General features: G+C 42.3%; 12 protein-coding genes and 1 non-coding gene across 13 annotated transcripts; 8 read left to right on the top strand and 5 right to left on the bottom strand.

Annotated features, from left to right (window-relative positions):
• Positions 1-740: 740 nt before the first annotated feature.
• On the top strand, positions 741-1559 carry PUMCH_003992 (uncharacterized protein; the record flags this gene model as incomplete). The annotated part of the gene is made up of 1 exon (XM_063022944.1): positions 741-1559. One exon carries the CDS (start codon positions 741-743, stop codon positions 1557-1559), a length of 819 nt encoding a protein of 272 aa, XP_062879014.1.
• A 170-nt stretch (positions 1560-1729) lies between these two features.
• PUMCH_003991 lies at positions 1730-1812 on the bottom strand. The gene has a single exon. It is a non-coding gene; the product is annotated as a tRNA-Tyr (tRNA).
• A 462-nt stretch (positions 1813-2274) lies between these two features.
• Positions 2275-3435, top strand: PUMCH_003990 (uncharacterized protein; the record flags this gene model as incomplete). The annotated part of the gene is made up of 1 exon (XM_063022943.1): positions 2275-3435. One exon carries the CDS (start codon positions 2275-2277, stop codon positions 3433-3435), a length of 1161 nt encoding a protein of 386 aa, XP_062879013.1.
• Positions 3436-4590: 1155 nt separating this feature from the next.
• PUMCH_003989 (uncharacterized protein) lies at positions 4591-5709 on the top strand (the record flags this gene model as incomplete). The annotated part of the gene is made up of 1 exon (XM_063022942.1): positions 4591-5709. One exon carries the CDS (start codon positions 4591-4593, stop codon positions 5707-5709), a length of 1119 nt encoding a protein of 372 aa, XP_062879012.1.
• Positions 5710-8494: 2785 nt separating this feature from the next.
• Positions 8495-10204, top strand: PUMCH_003988 (uncharacterized protein; the record flags this gene model as incomplete). Its single annotated transcript, XM_063022941.1, has 1 exon — positions 8495-10204. The coding sequence occupies one exon, from the start codon at positions 8495-8497 to the stop codon at positions 10202-10204; it is 1710 nt and encodes a 569-aa protein (XP_062879011.1).
• Positions 10205-10514: 310 nt separating this feature from the next.
• PUMCH_003987 (uncharacterized protein) lies at positions 10515-11531 on the top strand (the record flags this gene model as incomplete). The annotated part of the gene is made up of 1 exon (XM_063022940.1): positions 10515-11531. The coding sequence occupies one exon, from the start codon at positions 10515-10517 to the stop codon at positions 11529-11531; it is 1017 nt and encodes a 338-aa protein (XP_062879010.1).
• Positions 11532-11535: 4 nt separating this feature from the next.
• Positions 11536-12786, bottom strand: PUMCH_003986 (uncharacterized protein; the record flags this gene model as incomplete). Its single annotated transcript, XM_063022939.1, has 1 exon — positions 11536-12786. The coding sequence occupies one exon, from the start codon at positions 12784-12786 to the stop codon at positions 11536-11538; it is 1251 nt and encodes a 416-aa protein (XP_062879009.1).
• A 265-nt stretch (positions 12787-13051) lies between these two features.
• PUMCH_003985 (uncharacterized protein) lies at positions 13052-14107 on the bottom strand (the record flags this gene model as incomplete). The annotated part of the gene is made up of 1 exon (XM_063022938.1): positions 13052-14107. One exon carries the CDS (start codon positions 14105-14107, stop codon positions 13052-13054), a length of 1056 nt encoding a protein of 351 aa, XP_062879008.1.
• Positions 14108-15781: 1674 nt separating this feature from the next.
• PUMCH_003984 (uncharacterized protein) lies at positions 15782-16459 on the top strand (the record flags this gene model as incomplete). Its single annotated transcript, XM_063022937.1, has 1 exon — positions 15782-16459. The coding sequence occupies one exon, from the start codon at positions 15782-15784 to the stop codon at positions 16457-16459; it is 678 nt and encodes a 225-aa protein (XP_062879007.1).
• A 366-nt stretch (positions 16460-16825) lies between these two features.
• Positions 16826-19087, top strand: PUMCH_003983 (uncharacterized protein; the record flags this gene model as incomplete). The annotated part of the gene is made up of 1 exon (XM_063022936.1): positions 16826-19087. The coding sequence occupies one exon, from the start codon at positions 16826-16828 to the stop codon at positions 19085-19087; it is 2262 nt and encodes a 753-aa protein (XP_062879006.1).
• A 756-nt stretch (positions 19088-19843) lies between these two features.
• On the bottom strand, positions 19844-20293 carry PUMCH_003982 (uncharacterized protein; the record flags this gene model as incomplete). Its single annotated transcript, XM_063022935.1, has 1 exon — positions 19844-20293. The coding sequence occupies one exon, from the start codon at positions 20291-20293 to the stop codon at positions 19844-19846; it is 450 nt and encodes a 149-aa protein (XP_062879005.1).
• A 2521-nt stretch (positions 20294-22814) lies between these two features.
• On the bottom strand, positions 22815-23795 carry PUMCH_003981 (uncharacterized protein; the record flags this gene model as incomplete). Its single annotated transcript, XM_063022934.1, has 1 exon — positions 22815-23795. The coding sequence occupies one exon, from the start codon at positions 23793-23795 to the stop codon at positions 22815-22817; it is 981 nt and encodes a 326-aa protein (XP_062879004.1).
• Positions 23796-24904: 1109 nt separating this feature from the next.
• On the top strand, positions 24905-26182 carry PUMCH_003980 (uncharacterized protein; the record flags this gene model as incomplete). Its single annotated transcript, XM_063022933.1, has 1 exon — positions 24905-26182. The coding sequence occupies one exon, from the start codon at positions 24905-24907 to the stop codon at positions 26180-26182; it is 1278 nt and encodes a 425-aa protein (XP_062879003.1).
• Positions 26183-26633: the final 451 nt, after the last annotated feature.

Genomic DNA, 26633 nt, shown 5'->3' with positions numbered 1-26633 from the left:
GCACAATACGACATATTTCTAGTGTAATGTAGTCCAGGTTACCCCAAGAGAGCGGATTAATCCAATCTAGACAATGAGGACCCAAGATAAGACCTGTGATGGTTGCCACAGTGGCCTCGCCAATATACAACTTCTCTTTGACGAACAAAGACGCCAACGAAAAAAGCGTACAGAAAATACCGATACAGGCATAGACGATATGCGATTGTTCCACCTTTGGTTAGTATAAACAGACAAACATCCGCTCAAAAGCGGGAAAAGAACGGCGGAAACGAGCCTCTATATATAATCGGACTATGTAAATGAGCCCATGCCTATCATTTGATGCCAGTACATACTTCTAGCTTATCCCACATGGTGTTTGTGGAAAAAGAATAAGTAGGATAGAGAAATTAGAGTAGCTGATTGTGCAGGCGCAAGTCGAAGCTTTCTTATCTGAGACAATAGATACTAGAGGGCAATGGCGGGAGAAAGTGGAAATAAGAAGGTCTTGAAAAATATTTAGAAATAAGTATCGCTAGCGATACTTCCGTTTCATTTTCTTTTCGAATAGCGCAAGATCAAGATACTTTCCAGGGCGGTTGTAAGCCCAGAGCCCAATCATCTATGGAAATGTCTTGGCTACAGGATGATGGATGTCCAATCGATGGTATATGATCAATAGGGGATTTGTTTAAATTGGTTTTGTTATCTGTTTTCTTAAACAACTTGTAACAGTAGTGATTAATCTGGGATTTTTTATGTTGTCCATTCTCTCAATGATCTGTCTGTACCTGATCAATCACGGAACTCTTTGGGAACATAGTGTCCTGCAGGTGGCCCACGTCTGTAACACTTACATTCACTCCCGTCTTCAACCTGAAACACCATCAATGACTCAATCAGGCCTTTGGATCATCGGATATGGCTCGCTCATATTCAAGCCGCCGCCTCTATATGCATTCCGGGTGGTTGGCACTCTCAATGGCTATATCAGACGGTTCTGGCAGTCGTCATCTGACCATAGAGGTACTCCGCAAGCTCCTGGAAGAGTGGTAACGCTAGTGTCGTTGGAGGATTTGAAGGAGAATCCTCAATTTCACGACGATGTTCATGAATTTGAGTTTTCGGGGCAGCAGACCGATCTCGCGTCGTTGTCGGAACTGGACTTGACCGTGTGGTGTGTGGCCTACTATATAGAACCAAAAAATGTAGACGAAGTTAAAGAGTATATGGATGTGCGTGAACAAGATGGCTATTCTACCCATACCGTTCATTTCAACGTTCATGAAGCACCGGATATGTGTCCCATTGCTTCTGAGGTGTTGGCTCAGCTTCCTAAAGATATCACTGGCGAACTGCAAATCGAGTCCACTGTATATATTGGCACCATACAAAATGAATCCTTCGTTGGGCCAGAATCTCTTGCCAAAACGGCAGAGGTGATTCGGACAAGCAAGGGTCCTAGCGGGAAGAACATTGAGTATTTGCGCTGCTTAACTGAAGCTGTTCTGGGCTTGGACAATCAAGGAGGATCCCATGATCCTTATTTGGAACAGCTTTTAGAACGTTCTTGGTAGACGGGTGCCGTTGGTTCTCTTAATCTTCTCAGTACTCATTGGGTGGGTGGGAGTCTGGTCTAACTCAGGTAGTGGGTTTATATAAATAAAGTTTTACAACGAGAATGAATTTGTTTTCATCCAGCAGTTTAGAAAAGAAAGAAAAAATGGAAAATGGAAAAAAAGAAAACTCTCCCGGGGGTGAGTCGAACACCCGATCTCAAGATTACAATACATTACAGTCTCGCGCCTTAGCCAGCTTGGCCACCGAGAGTTATCTGACGGAAAAGAAAAGGTAGATATTTATTACCGTTATTTTTTTTGAAACAGATTTTTTAGCTACCAAAATGGAATTGTAGTGAGATCCTTATGAATGATACTCGTCGTTCGCTTTGGCTCAAGTTTAGGAGTACAAAGATATATGCAAGCGAAACATGATGGTGTTGGATAGAGTCTTTCAGTCAAGTACTTTTTTGAGACAAATCACTTAATAAGTAGAATTTCAAATTTGGTAAAACAATTCAGTGACGATTTTCTTTTCTGTTGACCTTGAAAATACTCATGAAAAGCAAAATTCATTCTTCCAAGTTCTGTGGATTGTGTTTGCTTGCACACAGTGGCTTCTGAAATTACCCGCGCGGACTGGCTGCAAATTTACTTCTGTGTCTTGGAAGTACACCTTTCCCACCACTTTTACTTCAACTAAAGCAGAAAGAGTACAAAAAAACAATCTCCAATGAACCCATTTGTTTTTTTTGCGGGTTGGCTCCCCATAATCGATATGATTATGTCCTTCATGGCCTTAATCCCCGGCTTGTTGACACGCCAAAGCAATCCAAAGATGGGCACCAAACCTGTTACACTTAAGAATCATAGAAACAAGAAGTACATGCACTGGGAGAAGGAAATTCTAAAAAATGCCCGGGACACAAAAAGGTCAATCAGGGAAAGGCAATGTTATTCCGAGACAGATCGGAGAACTATGATTGAAGTAATAGACAAAGGTCGGGATAAATTATTGGGTAAAATTCTTGAACACGCAAAAATTGAAGATGACAACTTGGACATGCTTGGAAAAATGCGAAATTCGGTACGTGGCGCTACAGTACCAGAGCCCAAATTTTGGAGGGAGGGACTCATTGACTTGCAAAACGATATCAAAGAAATTTGCTTTCTGCCCTCAAATCGTCAGCAAGATCAATTGCCATATGGCGCTAAGCAGGAATTGAATGTTTTCTTTGAAAAGTTGTTAAGTTCAGCCAATGGTCGGCTTGATGCTCTCCTGAAGCTTTATGAAGATAACTATCAGGGAGCATGGGTGACTTTTTATATAAGATTTAGATTTGGATTTTCCAAATTAAGAGCTTGGGGCAAACTGATCGTCTCATCCGGGACCTTGGTATATTTGACCACTGTGGGGCTCGAGTACATCCTGTCAATCTCTGAGAACTATCCGAGGCTTGCAGAAAGGATAAAATTTTATGTTGCACTCGCTCTTTTGCTTTTTACAGTCTTAGCTTATTCAACGGGACTGACATGGTACTTTGTATCCTGTCTCTTATCTGGTACCTCAGGGCTAAAAGAGTTCTTTATGAATAAGAAGAGCAGCGATAAAACTAAAAAGAGCTGGCTTTCTGATATATATGGCAAAAGTTTTACGTGGTGCTTCTGGTGGCACGGTAAGCTAGAGGACCCTTCACTTCAGGCGAACGTATACAATGAAACGGCCTGCGAATTATGGGAGGAAATACCATTGAAGGATCAATCCTCAATTAACCCTGCTGATGATGAACGCGGGTTAAGAACCGGTTCGAATAACCTGAGTGCTTCGGTCTACTGGACTCCACTTGAGGACATGAATCCCGCATCGGCCATGAGAGTTGCAAGGATCTACTGATCACATTCAAACAGGATTTTAATAAAAATAGCACAGGATTGATCTTACTGATCCTTTATTTGTAGAATCTTCGTTCTGTCAATGCAGTAGCACTAGGTCGAAGAGACCACCACATTCATGAGGTCTCAGAACTAAGCATGTGAAAGATAATTCAACGAATCCATCTAGGAGCACTGCCCCCTCGTTGCTAAGATAATGTAAGAAAGCAAACGCTTCTGAAGTATCCCATGATATGGATATACACAATACAGAATAGCCGACTAGAGAACACTCAGCGATGGCACGTATTTTTAGCTCACTCTCTGCCTTTATTTTACCAAATGTAATCCTTTCCTGTCTCAAAAGTCCTGTAGCTCAAACGACAGATGTCAAACCACTTTGACAGTCGACTATCCAAAATCGCTGATGACCTGAGAACACAATAAGCTTCAGTCAAGTATTTGATCAATTGATATAAGACCACCCGAATCCAAATTTCTCTGGATCTACTGTATCGGTTTGCTTGCCTGGCATTGTCTAAAGTCTTTGTATTCTTGCATTGGTGCTCGAATAGGATGTCCCACAGGGAGATCATCAGCCATGTTTACTAGGACATTTAGCTATTTGCCTAATTTTACTGTCCTTTTGATTAAAACATAGAGAACCAATTACACAGTAATTAAATCCCTTGAACTAGGTCACTTTGAATGAAACTCCGGGGCACGTTCACCTCTATGCCTACAGGTCCATTATCACTTATGCCAACAAAACCCGTACCACGAGAATAGTTCTTACATAAATTATTGGATACAACAATGTGCAGGCACAGGTAAATACTAAGCTTTGAAAGAGTTCCAGAATGTGTCACATAATTGGATATGTCCAGGCAAAATCTCGAAATTAGGCTCTCTTTAAAGTGAACAAAGCCAAAACTTAAAACCCCGATCGCTAATGTGTTGTGGTCAGACCACAGTGCTAGGCGAACGCTGTGGAATTCTGGAGTCAGACTCTTTAGAGGTTATATGGCTGTGCAAAATTTCCCCGAAAGAATTATCGCCATCACTGGCATAATGTACTGAACATAAGAAGCAAGAGAGGGGGTATATTTCTATTGTGAACTTCGCTGTGGCAGGGTAGTGTGAACAGATACAACGAAACTCTTAAGAATACTCAGATATGATGAACATATTCCACTGCAATCGTGCAAGTAAGACTTTGCCCGATCTTGAGAGGCAAGATCCCAAAACTGCCAAAGAAGGGGAAGAGCAAGATCACGCAACTACTCAGGAAGGAATAAAGCAAGATCAAGAGCATGCAATATTGCAAGGAAGGCAAGACTATGGAGTCAAGGACTCAAACTTGCTATTCTACTACGACATCAAATTCAATGCCCAAGATATCCTCGATGCATCTGTGATAGAGTCTTACACGAACCCAAATGTCACGCGCAAGATGGCGCAAGCATATGGTCAGTTTGCAAAAGATTTGTTGGATGATCTTGTACAAATTATATCCCTACATGAAAGTTGGGAAGTCGATACTTTGTGTGAATTGGTTCAATTCAAAAACAGGTCTTTCACGTATGCACCTCCACCCCCTCCGCCTATGGAAATCTGGATCTCAGAACTAGACGCATTGCGCCGCGATCTTGACCAGAGCCTCAAGAATATGGAGGAAGAGTTCAAAATGCTCAACATGCCATGTTTGACTACTTCCCACAAAAGGGCCATCGAAAACTTGACTCACTTACTTCATGATTGGATTGAAGAACGCACAGTGTACTATGCTAACCATCTCGCAGGCGTGTCGCATATTGTCAAGATCAGAAGTGAGTACACATTCACGCGGTTGAGGCAGATCAGAGAACTGATCGCTAATTCCCCTGTCAAAGGTGAAGACGCATTCATCATACCATTTGCGTATATTTGTATCTTCCAGCCGGATTTGGATAACATAGATATCCATTTGTATATTATCTTTGGTACGTTAGTCTTTTTATTTGCACTTCATGTTTTGTCGTGGTCATCAGGACAATTTGTCTATTGGTTGTGCTCTTTCTTTTCCCCAAGAAAAGAAATCTATGAGATCGCTTCAAAAGCATTGAATGTGGCTAGATCAGACTGGCCATCTCTTCAGTTTGGCCCCGATCCTTCATGGGGTTCCGGTTACTGTTGGTGGAAGAGAGTGAGGCGAACGGAATGGGATCCATGGGCACAAAACGCTAAGGCAGCCCATGTCGTCAATATTCGCAGTTGGATAGATGTCCCTTTGCCTAGTATAACTCATGATTCGTGAGCCGGATTCAACATTTCGTTTGATGATACCGTTTCTATTAGACTGACTTAGTAACTTTGATAGACTCGAGACAAATCATTGGCTGAAACCAACCAAACCCAACTGTAGAACTTTTTAGTCCTTTCTAGATTGAGTATGTTTAAAGGTTGCTCGCATAGGTGACGGATTAAGGAGCATTTGCAGCCAAAAATCCACAACTTTGCCCAAATTTTGGGGTGATTACAAAATTTCTTCCGAGTTGATTTTAATGGCCATCTTTCACTTCCTGGTGAGCTTGTTCCTGAACCCACCAAATACCCTGAATAATCTTCGAACATCAAGCTACAACCACAATGTGTTCGCATTGAATTTTGCGTTCAAAACTTGTGGTTACATGCCAAAATTTTCAAAGCATACAATGACCCTTCGCGGAGAAAGAGAAGCCGATTCGTTTTAGTATTCATGGACATCAAATGCTATGCCTCTCATGGGCAAAGGAGCAAATGTAAGAATATACATTCTTATCTTTACTAACCTTAACTAATTCGGGGGCATGATTTTGAACCGATGGATCAATTTTATCATTTCTTCAATAACTATACTGTCTAGAGTTTTCTGGCAGTACAAGCATATCCTTTTATAGCGCATTGAGCATGAGACATAATCAGCTCCCCTATATATAAAAAGAGGTATGCTAATGCAATTGAATCAAAGTGAACCATTTTTCATCCAATTTCACCTCCGGATTTGAAGCTTTCGCTGACTAACAAGAACTTGCTAAATTCACCTCACTTCTGGAATTGTTCAAAAGCACTTCGAATATTCATCTTTTCAATGATATTTGGAGAGTTACCTTTTCAAGCAAGGGGGTGCCATGCCGTCACCAAATTGGAAAGCTGCCATTCGGAACCACCAATCAACGAACCGAACGTCAATAGTTACGAACTACAGAATAGTGAGTTTGTCTACAAAATTTTAAATCCCATATATGTCAGGTGGCGAAATGAGATCCTAGCCATGCATCCATATCCTTTAATACCAAGTCTTCAACATCCTTATGCCTCCCTATTCATGCATCTGGAATACTCAGAACTTGCGCTGGAAGTGTTGCTAAGGGTTATATATACAATTCGTTCACAGCTGAACTGGGAAAGGATGAAAGTTTTTTCAATGATCGCGATGCGTGATTGCGTTGTGGGATGTTCTCAGCCTCTGCCAAAAGAGTGGATCACGCAGCTTGATCGGTTGAAGCTGAGGATCCATTACAATTGTCTTTCATCTTTAGATGCTGCTGATTGCAAAGAGCCCGAAAGCTTGAGGAGAGATTTTCAACAACTCATCGATCAAGTAATTCTCGTACTGAACAAACACATTGAACTCTCGAAGGCTCTCTATGAAAATGAGTTTCAAGGCGTGTGGTATGTTTTTGCCATAAGAAATAAATATGGATACCCTAAATTGAGAAAGATCAGGCAAGAGTCGTTCAAGGGTAAGCTTTTTGTTCTCTACGTATCATTTGCTATCTTGCTCACATGGATGTTGATTTATTGGTCTTTCATTAAGGAAACCTATTTTATTCTCGTCTTGATACCAATATTGATTGGGATACTGATTCTATTTCTAATTTTCTCTTCGTCAACAGGTCACTTTATCTTCTATCTCAACAAATTCTTCCTGCTGAGGAGAGACAGGTACAATGAGATAATGACTTGTGTTAAGAGAGCCCAGTCCAACTGGCCGGGATACTATTTTGGACAAGATCCCACTCGGTGAGCTTGCCTTCGTTGACCTTATTCTGGGTAGTATGGCAATTGAATGCTGAACTCTCCGATCGATGATAGACCATTGGAGATAGAAGCTTCCGTTGTTTAGTTATATAACCCCTAAGATTATATCATTAAGACTTTTTTCTTCTCTTTAAGTAGGCAGAGAAGTACCTTTCTTTGAATATAGTGCATGAGAAGATGCAGGACGCGCGAGTAAGGTAATGTTGGACTATGTTATATACAACGCCTGCAGCCTGCATTTCAGGATGGATCAGACTCATAACTATAGGTTTTTCTTATATTGAAGGAAAGACACTTCACTGTCCTCTGAAATAGGAGAAAAATGTCTTAAATATATAGGAATAGTGACAATGATATTAAACGTGATATGACATCATCTTATTAGCTCACATTCCACACAAGCGGAATGCATTGCATAACTTTGGTACGTGAGGCTCAAGACCCCGTACTTCCTAAACCTGGTTTTCAGAATCAACAGGTTCCAACACCTAAAGAAATTAGATTCTTGGGTATCCCTGGATTATGCACAAATGACCGAATATTTCAAGTATGAAATTTTCAAAGAAGTACCCTATCAAATTTCACTTATATCATTCGAAATCTATACGTCCGGACACAGGTGTTTCTTCTGTTTCTACCAAAACTTGCAGGAAAGGCAGGTATCTTGCTTGACTCGCCAATCAAAGTCGAAAGGTAAAAAAAGAAGCGATATAAAACGAAGACTAAGATCTAATGAATTATAAATGATCATCCCTCGCCATACCTCTTGTCCTCTCTCAACTCTGAAGCACATCCATCACCGAAATTCATCTTACATCCAACACCCTCAAAAATGTGAATCAGAATATAATCTAAAATTCATTGAAATATGCGCCTTCCAGTAAAACTCTCCATATTAAACCATCATTGCAACCCTCCAGTATTGACTGATCTCACGTGACTGATAAGAATCCCCTAATAATCGAAAATCCACAGATACCTACCTCTGAATTACAACCAATTGCACCAGCAAATCCAAAATGCCAACCCTAATTCCGGTCATCTCCACGGAATCACAGGCATTTGCTCGTCTCACGCCTTCGGCGAAAAAGCAGTTCCGAAAGTTGGGAACGCTTTCATGTATCTCACTAATTACCAACAAAATGATCGGTACCGGTCTTTTTAGTACACCATCGATTATTTTTAAATACTGTAACGGAAATGTGCCCCTTTTTCTTTCGTTGTGGCTTTTGGGTGCAATCATTACTTTATCTGGTCTCCTAATCTACTTGGAGTATGCATTGAAGCTTCCATTCAAGAATGGTGGAGAAAAAAACTACTTGCTACGGGTATTCCGGACCCCAAAAGGTTTGAGTGGATGTATTTACGCATTTCAAATTGTGTTTTTGGGTTTCAGTTCTGGCAATCTGTTCGCATTTGGTAAGTATTTGTGGTACGCCATTTCTGGCAACCAAGCTGAATCGGAGGACAATTGGCCTTCGAAACTCATTGGTGTGGGTTGCATTACATTCTGTACGTGGCTTCATATCAGGCGGCCAAACCAGGGAACAGCTTTGTTCAATTTCTTGGGAATGTTTAAGATCTTCATCTTACTTCTCATTATAGGAATTGGTTTTCTCGTAGCAGTGGGCCTCATAACTGTGCCAAAAAGCACAGTCAGTCTTCCTTCTGACTTGAACGACAACAATCTGTATTCTGTGGCTGTGGCACTTCTAGAAGTGGTTTATTCATTCAAGGGGTGGGAAAATGTAAACTATGTTTTACAAGAGCTAGAGGACCCTTATCGTGCGCTCACTTTCATCGCACCGATATCTGTCATCCAGGTGACGGCTTTGTACTTTTTGGTGGTGGTGAGTTACCTTATAGTGATTCCTAAACAAGAGCTCTTATCGAGTGGTGTCTTGGTGGCAGGAATTTTCTTTAACAAGGTCTTTGGTGAGTCTATTACCTCCCGGTTGCTTCCTGTTCTTATATCATTTCTGACTCTTGGGAACGTCATGGTGGTGTCTTTTGCTCATTCGCACGTCAATCAGGAATTGGCTCGTGAGAATTATCTCCCATTTTCTCACTACTTCGAAGACATCAATCATTCACTTATTCTTCATTGGTTCATTACTGTGGTCATCCTTGTGGGTCCCCCAAGCTCGGAGATTTACGAATTCGTCGTCAACTTATACATCTACCCAGGAACCTGGATCAATCTATTCATCACCATTGGAATCATCTATCTCAAGCTCAATAGCGATAAAGAACAGTGGAATATCCCTGAATCTACAATTTCGGATGTTCCCGAGCCAGCTGAAGAGGAGACCGCTCCTGAACCTGCTACTACTGAAACCGCCTCTTTGTCCTCGCTGGCCTCGTCAGCAACTTCAATCCATAGCTACACAGTCGATGCAGACGCAGACGCAGCATCGGATCATAGTTATACCGAGTTTGATCTGCTTCTACTGCAAGCGTCTCGAGCCACCACCAAGCACCTGAAGACATTCTCTGTGCCGTGGATCTGCATCCTTGTATTCTTCGCTGCAAACTTATTTCTTGCCGTTTTTCCATTTGTTCCTCCTCCGACCGGCTCCAGAGATCCGGGTTCAATTCCGTATTGGTGTTTCCCTACTGTAGGCACTGGATGTCTATTGATGGGAGCAGTCTTCTTCTACGGTAGGAAAAGATACTACAAGTTTATGGGTTGGCAAGAGCCCTCCTACGAAGAGAAAATTCTCTTTTAATAATTGTCATGCCATCTAATATTCAACTATGGACATCAAGGAATTTATGATCTCTCTTCAATTGGTGAAACCCATGAAGCCAGTGTTCACGCATATTTGAAGAGAAACAAAAAATTCTTAAACACAAACATATACTAATTTCAACAAATCCGTCATTTTTCAAATTCCCAAACTCTTTCCATTTTTTGTTTTTTTTATTTCATTTCGACTTCTCTTATCACACTACCCTCGGCACTCCACATTTCAACCCCAGATTTATTCTCTGTTTCTCCAATACTGCCTTATTTTTACCATTCAAACAAAAACGAAAATGGAGTCGTCTGCTCCCGAATCAATTCTAGCCGCAGACTACAAGCTTGCCCTCAAATTGTTCATGAACAAGGAGTTTGAGCGGTCCTTTCCGCTTATCAAGAAGGCTTCAGATCTGGCTTACAACAGTTTTAACAAGGGATATCTCGAAGAGGAACTTTTTGTGAAGATTGTTGTGTTATACTTGACGCAGCTTGGACTTGTGCTCACTCCCAGGGAGTCTCAAGGAGCTATTTTGCTAAAGAAAGACAAACAGAGATTGGTGGCAGAACTAGTTGAGGAGCGTGTAATGAAAGAGCTTTTGACTGCTTTTGATTCAGTACAGGACATACCACTGAATGTTTTGTATCTGTTACTTTTGGTTTACTATACCTGTAGGGATCTTTTGGTAGACCACCCGGGTTTCGTAGCGCAACAGTTTGAGCACGTCTACCTTCAGATCGATTTCGAGAGCAAATTAGATGATGTGTACATGAAAAGACTTGTGGATATGTATGTCTTTAATGTGCTTCCAGAATCTGAACAGTGGCGGAAAGCTCGTGATGTGATTGAGACAAACCCTTACTTGGACAGAACTGATGCTCTTGCGCGTTTGGAAGAGGCAGAAAAAATAGCAAAGCAAGAGAAGAAACTAGGGGAGCAGAAAAAGAAAGAGCGTCAACTTCGCGAGGAGAAATTGGCCGAACAAGAGAGAGAACGTTTACGGAAGGAAAGAGAGGAAAAGTCCCTCAAGTACAAGTCCCTCAAGCAAATCCGGCAGGAAACTGAGAAGGCAGAGAAGTCCGACTATGAATCTTCTAGCCACGACTCAGTCTCTCTTTCTGCTGTGCAGCTTAAACAAAAGGTTATGCAAGTATACCAACTCACTCGTACTTATTTGCAGAAATATTCTCCAGTGCTAGCAGCAGTAGCCATACTCTTGGCCATCATTCTAAGAGTGACTAGCATCAAAAAAATCAGCTTGCGCGACAAACTTAGGGAAACTCTTCTGATGGCTATGAAGGTCACATACTTGTAAGTGCCTAGAAGAAGAGTTGAAAGAGAGACCCACCAGAGCCAGAACTACTCTCAGAATTGGGCTGTACTTCGTTCCGTTTTGTTTCTGTGGCCTGGTCATCACCCTTTTTGAACGATGCATAAGATAGACCAGGTGCAGATGGATTTGGAACATCGGCGATCGCGAGCTGCGGTTTTGGCGCTGCTCCTCCGCTCAGAACAGTATATTCTTTGATATACTCACATGCACCCTCATCGAAGGCCCGAGCAATTTCAGCCGCAGTAGCCTCTGTTGGCATTGTGGTTTTCTCCAACATATTGAATGTGACCATGGTACCAGGGTATCCAGCACAGTTGACATTTTTACACAAAAGTTGCACCGAAATGACTCCCTCGGAATCTTTTATTAATTTGCACTTCACGGATTGTTTCACAGCCCGAAGGATCTTGACAAATACTTGGAAATTTAGCACGGACACCACACTCGATGCGATCTGCTCCATAGACTCAGAGTAGACCTCTAACTTCTGTAAAGACGACTTTGCGTTTGGATATATTAGCTTCGAGTAACCCAAGACACTTTTGGAGACGAAGTTTAGCAGGTCTTCGTCGTCCACATTGCTCACGAACATGTATAATTCCTCGGTATCTAGAACCTGTATATCTTGAAGCAAGTTATGGAAAATATCACTTTTTATAATAACTGCAAATTGTAGCATGGCCGAATTGACTATGAGCCCGCCCAAGTCTTCCAGTTCGGCCTCTCTAGAGTAAGGGTTCTCTAGGTCTAGATTGAAGGTACTGAACTCCAACCGTTCCACTATGAGTTGATCCTCGAATTCTACAATAAGCGGGCTACCTTCGTCCTCGTATTTCAAATAGCAAACCACAGATTCCACGAGCGGCTGCTGGGCAGGGCCTCCGGACGTCGATTTGGCTTTAGGAACTACAGTGGAAGCTGCTGCCGCAAACAGCTCGCTCAATAGAAGTATATCTACACCCAACAAAACGCTCGATTGAGAGGAGAAATCAAACTTATATGTCGAAAACAACGTGGCTTCGAAATTAGCAAGTGCATTGAGGATATGGTTGTGTTCCGTGAACACCGAAATACCATCTGCGCCTATTGTAATGAGCGCATATCGATCAATAGCTGCCAAAGCATTGAACATCTCGGCTAAGTGTGCTACATGTGTCGTTGAAGCGGCGAACAGGCCGCGTTGGAGTTGAGATGTGGGAACGGAAGAAGGCAGAGACGGGACAAAGAGATGTGACATTGGGAAACCAGAGTTGGAATATTACGCAATTACACCGCAAGATGATATTTTGGTATCTTATTGGCCGAAAACTTATGTCCTTATGTTGTATAATCGATTTTACCTTGAGTCGAGATGAAGTACGAAAGATGGAGAGGCTATAGTCAATTTAAGAATGGAAGAGCGACAAAAAGAAGAAGCAAGGGGTTTGAAAGTAGATAAAGAGCAAAAATTATTCTTATTCATGTATTTGATTAATTGAGTAGATACGCGCACGAGATGATGTCTAGTACACAGAGATGTAGTTGTTGATTCTGTTTTTCTGGTTCTGGGCGATACACTCGGCTATCCAAGTGATGTTTCTGACCTCCTGCTCCTTGGAGCGCAACCAGGCCCAGACCGCAGATAAGGTGAATTGCTGGGTGAAGGCGTTCTTGTTGTATTGCATCTCCAACAAATAGAACCAGTCCTCGATGTTCTTCGAGCCGCCATTGGCGTCGTGTCCATCGCTGAAAAGCTCCAGGTACTCACCAATGGACTCTACAATGTACTTGATCTGTTCCACATCCTCTGCCAGGGCCAAGTCCTTGTGGTACACTGGGTACAAGCGGCCAAACTGTGGGAACAAGGATGTCTTGTCTTCCGGCGACAAGTCCGGGTTGTTCAAAGAGTTGAGCGCGATGTTGATGACACGCTTGTCGGCCTCGAAGTCCAACAAGCGGGTCATGATCTCCAAGTCAGGTCCATCAAACTCTTTCTGGATGAACTCCTTGAATGCCTCCAAATAGTTCTTGTACAATCTGTTACGAATAATCTCAATGTTGAGGTCATCCAAGTCATCTACGGTAAGGCAGTCCTTGAAGAATGGAGCCAACGGCGTGTCCACCAACACAGTGCTGTACAAGGACTCGATATCTGTAGCAATGGACAACGTGGGCAAGGTCTCAAACCAGCCCAATGGGTGGCACTTGGGCAAAATTTCCGCACAGTCACGGTCGTGCAATGTTCCGGTGATCATCAAAGATACGTTATCGATCATGTAGCCATAGCATACGTAGTCCAAGAACTTGGTCAACTTGCCCAGACTCTGGCTGCGCAAGTACTGGAACTCTGCGTACATTTTCTTGGAGAGGCGGTCCTGGATGACGGAGGTCGACAATGGGCCGGCGTACGAGGCCAAAAAGTTTCCGTAATCGGTGGCCGAAAGTTGCAATTTCAAATCCTGGAGAGTATCACACTGGGTCAAGTTGGCGTACTGGTTTCCGGTCAAAAGACCATTGCGGTAGCCACGAACAACACCCTCGATGTATCCGTAGTCGACGTTGAAGAAGAGGCCTTCCATTGTGGTGGTGGGAGAAGAGGGATAGTGTTGGTGGTAGTAGTTGGAAGTGGAAATTGGGAGTCGCACAGATAAGTGATAGTGGATGGGAAAATAATATGGTGAGGGTGGGTTTGTGGCGATGGGGTATTTTGACGAAACTTTGGAAGGGAATTTTTTTAATGGGGTTTTGAGTTTATTTTGGAGTGATTTTTGTTGTGAAACTGATGGTTCTTGTGACGTTTAGTTATGTCTTTGTTGGTGTATTGAAGGCTCATAGAAAGTTTAAATTGAATTCGCTCAAGGAGGGAAATGTATGTCAATATATAGGTGAATTGATTATCCATGATTGAAATTAATGTTTGGAAATCTTATTTGTTGAGGTTTTAGGTCTTTGGGTATGGGCTGTGTGAGTATAGAGGGGCAACGTGCTCACTACGAATACTACTAGCAATAGTGACTTTTTTTTGGAGGAGGAGCTAAAAGCACCAGAAAAACATGTTTGAAGTATCAGGCTTCGGGAGGTATTTTTTTTGTGTATTGTTGAAGAACTGTTCATTGGGCCCTTTTTAAGTGGAACATCTAGACTGGAAACTCAACCTTTCTAGAGTCATCGTAAACGAAAAGGAGGGAAAATGTCAAACATTTGCTTGTAAACTGTGGTTTTTCTGTCCGCCGAAGCCTTCTCGGAGGTAAATGGCAATAGAAGAGACCACTGCAACTCGCCCACTTAAAACTCCACCATGTTCGTAAATCAAAGAATAATGAAATATCTCGAAATCACAATAATTTTGGTATCTCTTGTATTTTGTTGATTAGAAGATTTACTGAACTTCTGGTCTTCAGAGCACATGCGGTTTGGAGGTACTTGAACGATTAATGAATGAATGAAAGGATTGTGAGAAATAGATAAATGTATAACAACTATTCTTGCGTCCAAAATATGAGATCAGCTTTCGATCGAGAGATCAATTTCGATTTTAACTCGTCTCAGGTACAATTGAGTAAAAATGTGTGTTTGTTACCGCTAGTACTAACTAAAAAATTATAAATAGCATCTAACAAACAATAAAATTGCAATACTTATAGAATCATTTCATAAAACAAAGCGTTTTTAGAGGATTCTGACAAGACTCGAACCTGCGATCAGCGAGTAAGGCTGACTTTTTAGACTGATGTGCACACCGATATGCCACAGTGCGTATAGGCGGAAATTTTAGACATTTTATCACAGCACGCTCGAATCTGGCTTTTTTTCTTTTATAAAACTCAATTACTAATATTGTGAGTTTACTCTATTCTTTCACGAATTTTTATTCGGATTCAACTATAATTGATGGCTCTAGTCCTGAATATGTGTATCATATAGCCCCATACATGCGATAGACATCACGAAAAATCAAATAGAACAAAAACAAGACAATATTAATAATATTTGAACTAGTCTTCAAATGTTTGTTCACAATCTTCATACCCTCATACCCGAACTAGCATGCTATCGAACTCAAACACAGAATCATAGACGAAATTAACAATCATGACCGTGAAAAATCTCAATCGCAGCATTCAAATAAAATTTAAGAAACAATTACCCAAGGATTCGAATTAAAAATCCAGGTTTTCCATATCTACCTTCGTATTTTCCCCACATAAACTCGGCAGTATCAATCACCAGTTCTTTCTAGATACTCCAACAAAATGGGATTGGACGATTTAAGACTATGTACCGTGTGTGCAGCCAACAACAACAGATCCATGGAGGCTCATAAACAGCTTCTAGAAGCTGGCTTTTCGCCCAGATCGTTTGGAACAGGATCTTCCGTCAAACTTCCTGGGCCATCGGCTGACAAACCCAATGTTTACCCATTTGGAACGCCCTATGAGGATATATATCAGGATTTGATATCGCTGGAGCATCGGAAAATGTATGAGGCCCAGGGCTTGATCTCGATGCTTCTACGGAACAAAAAAGTCAAGAAAGCGCCTGAGAAATGGCACAACAATGCAGGCGCTGGTAAATTCGATTTGGTGATCACTTGTGAAGAGAGATGCTTTGACTCTGTGCTTGAGGATTTATTGCAGAGAATGAATAACAAGTCTGAGGAGGCAGAGCTGCTAGACGTTAGACAAGCCGTGCATATCATCAACGTAGACATCAAAGATGACAATGAAAATGCGAAGATTGGAGGCAAGGGTATTGTCAAATTGGTTCGTCTGATCCACGACTATTCGAAGAGGAAACAGGAGGCCGGCGAGGCGCTAATAGACGAGGATGGATATCCAATTATTCTCGAGGACGAAATGATGAAGATCTTGACCGAATGGCAGAAGGAGCACACACATTTGCCTACCCTCTACAGTGTGTCTTATTACTAATTGTGGAATCCACACCGATGAAGCAAACACGGATAGTTGGGATTCAAATAGAAGCATTACGGTAATTCGTAAATGTATACGCAATCGAATTTGAGTCGGCGGTCCAATTATAATCGGCGAGTCCCATACAGAATAAAATCATAAAATGTGCTTCCAGCTATATCCACTAGAAACTACCCATCGGACAAAACCGAACTTACGCACAATTAATGACTTCAAAACGCGAAAAGTAAAACAAAAAACCATGCCTAAATATCCTATCGATCGTTTAATAGCAAATCACAATTCTTCACTGTAGTTCCAGCTCCATCCCCAATTGATCTCCCATTCCACTGCGATGCTCATCGAATACATACTTAACTACTAATGGCCCCCTCGAAAGAGCAGCCACAGGCTACAAAAAAAGCAAAACTATATAACAGTAGAACCATTCGCGCAGAGAATGCGGACCCCAGTTTACGCAATGGTATTCTAAATACCTCTGAGTACATCACATCCCGTGAATTCGAGATCCGATCGTTCGAGGTATCTCAGCACAACACTCGGAATGCAGCCTCCACCCGTATTTTTCAAAGTCTACCTCGTACATTACGTCGTAGAACCGCCTCTCATAATGTCAAACGAATCCCGCCTCGATTGCGTAAGCGTGCGCTTCATGAGATGAATTCTTCAGGATTATCGAAAGTCTCCAAGAAGCGGCGCACAGGAAGACAATTGCATTATTTGAAAACGAGAAAGAAGCTTCTTCAGATCGCGTGGAAATTGCGTCGCTTGAAGGCTCCGATCTCGTCTTCTGAGGGGACCATCAAGGAGAGAATCAGTGATTTGAATAGACAGTTGAACCTCGCCCAGAAGGAGACAAAGAACAGACTTAATAATACAAATGGAGCTTATGATAATATTTCTACGAACAAATTGTGCGCTCCACGCATTGGTGTCAAGTATGGCAATCGTCAGAGAAAGTTTGCCTGGACGCCAAATCACATCTGGCATGCCAAAAGATTTCATATGTTCAAAAGATGGGGATGGCATATGCCCCTCTCCCCCAATCAAAAGTGCTTCCGAGCTGTGACTCGGGCTTCCGGAGAGTATGCGGTAGGTTGCGACACATCTTATTATGGCTCTCTTGTGATTCGATGTCCTGACCTTGAAACTGCTAAAACAGCCATCAACACATTTACAGTATACAACAAAACCATTCCCAGTGATATTTTGGGCGGAGAGAAAGCTTACAATGACTGGCTTTACCTAGACGAAAAGCAGGCGGCTCTTGTCTCTGGGTTTTTCGAACCACGCCAAAATTCGCTCTTGATAAGACTCCATCCTGCCGACTATGTGCGTTGTTTTGAAGCCATATTGGAGTGGGCTCAGCAGCAAAAAGGAGTTGAAGTAGACGATTGTCGCTATGCCCTTGGTAGCATTGAGCTTCGGGGACCGGCTGCTCTCAACTACCTTGCTAAGATCGCATGTGGTCAAACAAGCGAAGGCAGCCTGGGCACCCTTCTTGAGTATGGCAAACATTTTGACTCCAACTTGGTACCAGTCGGAACGGTCATAGCTTGTTTCGTGAGAGACCCGAGCCTACTGACTGGAGCTGCGCATGTACCTTTCGATACTGGGCACAAAACCTCTAGTAGCAAAACCGAATCAAAATTCAAACAACTCCTTGTGGAAATGTCTTCGACAGTCGACCACGATGCCTCTGAGGCGCTATTAGTGTCAGAGAAGAGATCCGAGGCTTACGAGAATATGCACGCATGGAAGGCTGCCCGCAAAACAGGTTCTAAAAAACAATCCAAGTTGACACCAGCTCTCATCTACAAGTTGCGTTCGGGCGCCTGGTGCATCATCATGCCCTGGTTTTTCATACAGCCTCTTTGGATGAGACTTCAAGAAACCACTCTGAACCGGTTCCAATCTGTTGGATATCGCCAGATGCACCAACTTGACACCGAGGCCATGCGTGCACATTATCCACATGACTTTCCATTCACTGTTGCAGGCTACCAGGAACATCAACTAAACTCAACCTCTATTCAGATTGCCCGCGATAAACTTCCAAGCAGTAAGAAATCATGTCACGAGAAGACAGAGGATTTAATCTCATCCGGTTGTGATTGGTGGTCTTTGCAAAAATGGATTTTTGGCCAAATGCTTCTTGGTAGCCTGCTGGACAAGACCTTCAATTTCGGAGAATTTAATGGAGAGCACAACCGAGTTGTGCGCAACTCCAAAGACTTAATGCTCGTAATTCATTCTCTTCGTCGTCCGAACGATGTACATATCCCGGTAGCTTCTTTCAATGCTGGGAACGCTATACATAAAGCGTTCGTTGAAGGCTCTTTCAAGCCTGACATTTCTAAATTTCCCGCTCTTCCGGTCATTCAAATAGCTCTTTTGCCCACAAAGAGAGGAACGATTAAGAATAATGCTCGCATTTATTCTCGTGCAAACGAGTCTTCACACGACTCTTTGGTTGGATTTGTGACCTCTGCTCTATTCAATCAGCATTTGGGCAATCCCAGCGCGATAGGTGTTGTGAGCGCACAACTTAGGGATTCGAAGGTCGTTTATGTGAGAAATGTGGGCTGTACAACATTCATAGCCGCTCGACTCAGTCTTTTGTAAAAGGCATGGGTGAGTTAAGTCATTGCAATCTTTTGGTAGATCATTAGTTTCTGTACAAGAACTAGCTCTAATTATTTAATTAAAATTATTATACGGAAGTTTGGGACTATACTTGTAGAGGGTCGACTAACTGCAACGTATTGGATCAGTCTTCACGAGTCTTCAATGTCATGAGTTGAATCCGAATATCGGTCTCTTGTGCATTTATAACTCCTTACGTCGAAGAGGATTTAAAATCACTCTCATACGTCTTTGCTAGTTAGGAAAGTGGGTCCTGGCCACATTCCACAGAGAAGAACTTAATCAAATCCATGGTCACAACAAAGGCATAGAAGAGCTAGTTCAGGCAATCCGAAATAATATTTGTCCTAAAGAACATAATGTTACTGCTCAAAAATCAGATCTCCGAAAAGGGCATTATTGTTAGTGCAGATCAAGACTATCTATCATCATGTTGATTCCATCAAATAACCTTCTTCACAGAGAAAGGAGCAGACAGTCAATGAAGGAGATACAATGCATCAAAAAGTGATTTCTCGAACAAACACAACAAATTGACTCATTCCTGTAATAGCTTCGCCTTGGGCACCCGCGAAGCCACCAGTGGTGACACAACAGTTGCTCGAACAACCACGATACCCTTATGTAAGCTCAATACACAAAATACCGCGGTACTGTAGCCTCCAAAAGAAATCCAACTTTCCTATGATTGACTGATTTGAGAAGAACAAGTGAATCCACAACAGTCGATTAGAATCAGCCCAAAACGAAATCAGTAATGATCTCGTGGTGCTGGAATTTAGGATTCAAGAGCACATTCGTAAGAAACCACTGCAAGCCCTTTCTTCTATGTTCTAGCCACAGATCCAGTCCGCAGATTCTTTGAACACTCAAGTTATCTTTTGGCGGTAGTTCTGGAATGTCTTCATTCGAGAACGCCTTGGCCAATTTCCGCCGCAACTCCTCCAAATCTCTGTACCGCTTGTATATTAGAATCAGAGAATGCATAGCATCATCTACTACAATCCGGATCGACCATGCGATGTAGGAAGCCGAAAGGCCATCGCCTGATATGTTATGATACTCCCCAACGAGAACGTCCGTGATGTGTGAAGACGCAGAGAAATGCGAGTGGTCAAGAGCCCCTTCCACCAATGAGATTGGGACCGGTGCGACAGGTTTGAGAGCTTTTTTTGGCGCCGTCATGGCATATATTATGAGGTCCCAGCGATGAGCATTGGGGTAGATAATGAGTGGGGTTGATAAGGTAGAGGGGGGACAAATTTGCCGGAACGATTAAGAAAATATGGTGATATTTTGGAATTTGATGCTTTGGAAGCTTTTGCTTGATTTGCGATTGAGAATTTGAGATTTGGCTTGAACCGTCTTTCTGCAATTGGAATGGGAGAGCAAACAGAGAGAAGGTAGGATATTGACAGAGTGATTTTCTGATAGAAGTGCAAATTGTGTCTTTTATTAGATTTCAGGTTTTTGACATTTTGCGTTTGGGCCAATGGTGGGCAATTGGAGTTTTATACTGAACTTTTCCATAGCTTTCTCTTGGCACACCAGTCTAACTTTTTGAATGAAAAGCAATCGAATGACATCATTTCGCCGTGTTGATCTTAAACTGAATTGATTTTAACAATACCTTCGTGATATTTCTGTAGATACCCCAGTAGTCCTTGACACCGGGAATTTGATTAGGCGGTATTCTCCATTACTCCCGATCTAGAGTTTGAATCGGAAAAATGATAAAATTGATCAAAGACCAAAATTTTTATAAGATTGACAAGAACAAAAGAACACTTCATCTGTATAGATACAACAAGCCATGAGTCTTGTTAGCATCCTATAAATATTGGACAAGTGACGTTACTCTTTACCAAAGTCCATAAATCTATAATCCAAAACGTTCTTGTGTGTCATCCATTGAATTTTCAGCAGATAGAGAGTATCTCTGCTGGAGAATTCGGAGGACCTGTAATTTCCGGTTCAAGCCTCGGCACATTCACTAACTGATGCTATCCACATGGCGATTTCGCAGTTCATCTCAGACTCACCAAATCAAATAAATCCAGCCCCCAAATCATGAATTTATTAATCAGCAGTATTTTATAGATCCATTCCACCTAGATGAGTCATAAAGTCAATACCCAAGCAGAAACAGGGACAAAAGGACAATTGAAAAAACAAGAAATAGTAAAGGAGCTTTCAAGAGAAAAACTTACAAATTCAAAAAAAAAAAACCAAAAAACCCATCGATTTCTCTCTCACTTACTCCCCTACGCAATCTAAAATCTCCCTAATAAATGTCGGCCCCGCTCACCTAATTAAATAACTGTGGCTTCACACTACGGCAACCCACCTGCAGATAACAACCCCGGTCCTGACTAATCTCCTATAAAAAGCCTCCATCTTCGTCCGTCCATTCACCCCAACTAACAATTTATCATGGTTAAAGCAGGTATGTAAACGCACCAACTCAAACAATTTAGAAATGGATGTAGTGGAGTGGGCAGTTGTATTCCGGCACGCAATTGATTCCAATCGCCAGGATTTTGCAGCCAGTTCTATTTTAACCACTCGGGTGAGCATTTTTCTTTCCTCGATTCATCCATTTTAGTTGCTCGATTAGGAACAGGAACAAAAAGAAGAAGTTAAATCTATTTGCAGCCATTCCCAATCGGGCAATTGTTTCTGTTTCCTGTCAATTGCTTCTGTCAATTGTTTCTGTCAGTTGTTTCTGTCGATGGATTCTGTTTCAGTTGTCTAGTGCTACCAATAGTTACTAACGTTGTAGTTGCAGTTCTCAGAGGCGACCAAAACGTCAACGGTGTCGTTACCTTCACCCAGGAAAACGAGTCCGCTCCAACCACCATCTCGTGGGAAATCACCGGTAACGGTGCCAACGCCTTGAGAGGTTTCCACATCCACCAGTTCGGTGACAACACCAACGGTTGTACCTCCGCTGGTCCTCACTTCAACCCACAGGGCAAGAACCACGGTGCTCCTGAGGATGACGACAGACACGTCGGAGACTTGGGAAACATCGCTACCGACTCCAACGGTGTTGCCAAGGGCACCAAGCAGGACACTTTGATCACCTTGTTTGGTGAGCACTCTGTCGTTGGTAGATCTGTGGTTGTTCACGATGCCACCGATGACTTGGGTAAGGGTGGCCACGCCGACTCTTTGAAGACTGGTAACGCTGGTGGCAGAGCCGCTTGTGGTGTTATTGGTGTGTCCAACTAAGGAAGACTGTGCGATTCGATTGATTTGACGCGTATAGTAAAAAAATGAAGATAGTAATCGTGATGTTGTGTAGTAAGTTGTGTGTCATTTATGTGTATGAGCCCTACTTAAAGATCATTCAAGGGTCACTATATTTAGTAAATAAGCGTACAAATTGTGATACGGAGAAGATATTCTAATACAATTCTTCTATTCCTTATTTTCGAAGAGTGTATCCTCTGTGGTCTGGTATCACCAGTCATTGTCGTAAAGTGACACTTCCTTGGGTATCATTGAAGTGAACTTGTGTACAGAAGATGATCTGAAAACTTCTGCAGTCTCAGCTTTTGTAAATGAAACAAAAAAGTTGATAGTTTTTATGATTTAGTATCTCTGAATCTTGGCCTTTGATCTACACTTGATTACAAAAAAGCATTAAAGGTATAAATTTTTGAACAAGCTCTAAAGATACGGAATCTCCCTAGTTCTTTGCCTATTTTGGAAGATACCAAACGTACTTTGGACACAGAGAGTTGGTCAACGAATCTCTTGCAACGTAGTCTCCGGTCAAAGCACTACCTCTGACCTGGTAGTAGTACCAAATCTCGTTGATGGTGCCGTTACGACAGCCAATATATACCTTTTTGTTGTCATGGGAGACCTTCAATGCCTGCTCGATGTCTGACAATGCGTATGGCTTCTCAACAGAAGGTGTGATTCCAGCAGCTTTCAAAAACTTGTAGGTTGGCAAGGTGTTCCACACCTCAAGAACTTTTTGATAGTAGGCAAGAGCAGCCTGGAACTTGTTGTATGGACCCACAAAACACTTGGGCTGCATGGTGTTGAAACAGGTTCCGTGCTTGTTGTACTCGTGTTGCCAGAGAGACAAAGAGTCGCCAAGAACATTTGAGCCGCCGGAATTGATCCAGTACTTGGTCATAGCTTTGTACAAGTCTGGGCGCTCGAACGTCTTCGAAATGAGTCCGGTGAGGTTGGTGCTGTCTGGAATCACTAAGTCCATGTTACAGTACAGATTGTAGCTTCCGTTACACAAGTCGTTCCAGAGTCCATGGATGGTGAACACTTCGCTGGTGTTAACCGAACCCTTTCCGTAAGAATGGAGATAGCCCTCAAAGTCTTCTTCGTTTTCTTCTTCGTACTCATCAATACCTTCCTGGCATCCAAGCTCAAAGGTAGCGTTAGACTTGCCCTTGATCTGCGCCAAGTATTTGGTGTCAAAATCCCAGAATTGGGTCTGCATTATGATACCATAATCCTCATAACAGCAGCTTGTGTTGGCAACCTTCATAGGACTTTCACAGGTAAAGTATCTGGCCTCAGGTGCACAGGCGCAAGATTGCACGTTGTAGTCGAGGTGTCTGATATTTGTTTGCTTAGTATCGATGCCAAGACTGAATGGTAACGACAATGCAGCCGCCAGGGATGCAAGTGACAAGAGTGCTAATGGAGTCATTGGCTGCAAATTTTGGTTTTGAGATGAAATAGAAGCCGCAGGGATGTTCGGATCCTTTTATACGAGCACTTATTCAAGAGGGGAATTGACGATTACCATTTTCAACTAAATTGAATTTTAGCACGTGTGAAGCAAACTCATCGGTTTTAATAGCCGATTCAGTTTCAATAATGGAGAGGGCCGCACGGCTGCAGGACACGGAAGGGCAGAAGCTCATCTTTTTTGGCCGTGGAAAGACAATTGACGAATGGAAACTTCGGATTCGATTACCATCAATACAATTGAAAATGAATTGAATAATTTCGCCGTTCATTTTGGTCAATTACTCCCCAGATCAGGTTCATCATTTTTCAGTAGCACAGATCCGATGGCCTCCTACCTGCACGATTCGTATCTGATGATTAAGCTTAATTCAAAATTAATTAGTTGCAGCCAAACATCACTCCATGCTGTTAGCGAATTGCGCAGGATGACAGTACCGTTGGTGTAAGCGGCTCCGGGTATTTGCGGGTGAGCCATAGCCTCGATAATGAGGTAGACTGCTGTGAAATGGAACCGAATTGTCCACCATTCATTGAGCCATTGCAACTATTGGACAGATTGGTTGTGGAGTTATAAACCCCGATCGAAAAAACATTGCAATTCAGAAAAAAATCCGTATTGAATACGGAAGCGTCCATTAGACAAGGGAGTTAGGAGTTAGAGAGGAGAATATGGGTAGTATTCGAATCGTCACCAGACACAAATTTAATAATCTCCTTCATTTTTTCTTCACTACATTTCTCAAAATGAAAAGTCTCAAATTGTGATTTCTCACAGTTCGCATCGCTCCATCACGAAGTTCCAACGAAAGCTCAATTGAATTCTCAACGGAAATCCAAAATGGAACGCAGAAATAGAAATTGGCGTAAAAACTCGTAGATTTCCAGATATCATGAAATATTCCTCCTCATTTCTCTCCCCATCTCCACACTACACATCTACCACTCTCTCCTCAGATATTACATAGGCCATCCTTATCGTACATACTACCACTTAGTCACCCCAACGGTCTAAATATTCTCCACACACCCCACCTTCTGGTTGCACAATCACTTGGTAGTTGCAAAATGCTCGCTGTTGTGAAAAACCTACATAATCCCTTCAGACACCTATCGATTCACCAAAGAATTCTACAGATAGTACGTCTAGGCTTTCCAGTCATCTCGTTCATACTATTGATTGCATTGGCCATCGTCAAGAATGACCCTTTAAATGGCTACTTTGCGCAACTCAATTGCGACCATTTGGATATGATCAACGGTTTGGTGAAGCTTCTTCGTGGGTTTGATGGAACTGTGTTCTTGGATAATCCCAACGCTGATATCCCATACTATTTCGATCCCTACATTCCGGACTCTACCATTATAGTTATGAACAACTACGCAAAACAGCAGGCCGAATTGGCGCCGCAGTATCTTTTGTTGGGGTTCAAGTCTTACTGCACGTATAGATACGACACGAATTACGATAATCCAACCCTGCCTCATATCAACGTCACCTATCTGTGTGAAGATTATGCTCATTTTGGTGCATTTGACTTCAACGACCTCCTTGCCTCGGTGGGGTTCGGAATCGTGCTTGACTACTCGGCTCTGGCTGCATACGACAATACCGCCCAAAATGAGAGAAGGGCTCGTGATCTTCGAGTTTTCAGTATTGTCAATAATCTCAATTTGGCAATCCTTCCTTTGTTGATCTTTGCTACTCTTTTCGTGTACAGCTATCGCCAAGGAGCGTCCGACTTGTCTTCTGTCTCGAAATGGTTGGTCCATATTCCGCTTGTCCTTTCTGTAATTTCCGGAGCCTCGATCACCACTTCTGTTGCGATTATATTCCGGAATGTTGTGGACGGCAAGAATAAAGTCAAGGATCTGTTTGGTGGCTTCGGAATGAGCCTCTCCTTCGGCCCGTTGTTCTTTGGCCTACAAGTAACAATATTCATTCTTTTAGCCCTCACGATGCTCTTCTGGATGATTCCTGTTTGGTGCTCTAACCCTGTGGATGTTGACGACGAAACTGAAGTTTTGGTTGCCCTGTCCATTTCCGAAACTCAGGCCACGTCAAAACCCTCGAGACACAGATTCGGCATACTTAAACGAAAGGGCTACTCCTCAACATCTACATCCACCAATCCAGATGAGGCAAGCTCGACTGCGGCGAAGGACCCGAAACTATCTCTATTACAAGATTCCACCAATTCAAGTTCGGGTGATCTTTTCTCCATGTCAAACCGTGAACAAAGCGAGTTAGAGCTCCGGAAATTAGGTGATCAATTGTCTCATAGACCACATGTACGCAGAATTACCAGAGCGCTGACAATAAAAAACCCCGATCAAAGCACATGAGCTATGCATAGCTTTTTGTCTCATGACTTCACGGGATGAGCATTTAGATTCTATTTATAATCGAGAGTGTTTGGTGATTGATATCTGACAACAGAACTTTCGTTCCAATATTCACACCTCGTGAACATATCAGCCGAAGGTGAAGAAAACGAAAGACCCAACCCGGCGACTTTAGCTCACAAGAAAACAGATTAATCTTTCATCGAGCACACTTGATTCTTCTTTTCCGATGATAAAAAATCACCTCATACATTTCCTTTAGTTCTCCATGAATAAACGATCACAAGTTAGGCAGCGGTGATAGTAGTAAAGAACAAATCAAGTTGAAATTGGACAAATTTTGAGTTCGTATCTTGTACTTCAATTTCCAGAAAGTTGATGGATAACTGTCTACTGCTGCGAGTATAATATCTCTAATAAACTTCAAGTAATTGATTATTTAATACATACT

Source organism: Australozyma saopauloensis, chromosome 5, assembly GCF_035610405.1.
Source record: "Australozyma saopauloensis chromosome 5, complete sequence".
In the NCBI taxonomy this organism is placed as follows: domain Eukaryota; kingdom Fungi; phylum Ascomycota; class Pichiomycetes; order Serinales; family Metschnikowiaceae; genus Australozyma; species Australozyma saopauloensis.
The sequence above is the reverse complement of the archived record's forward strand: the minus strand, read 5'-3'. Positions and strand labels throughout refer to the sequence as shown.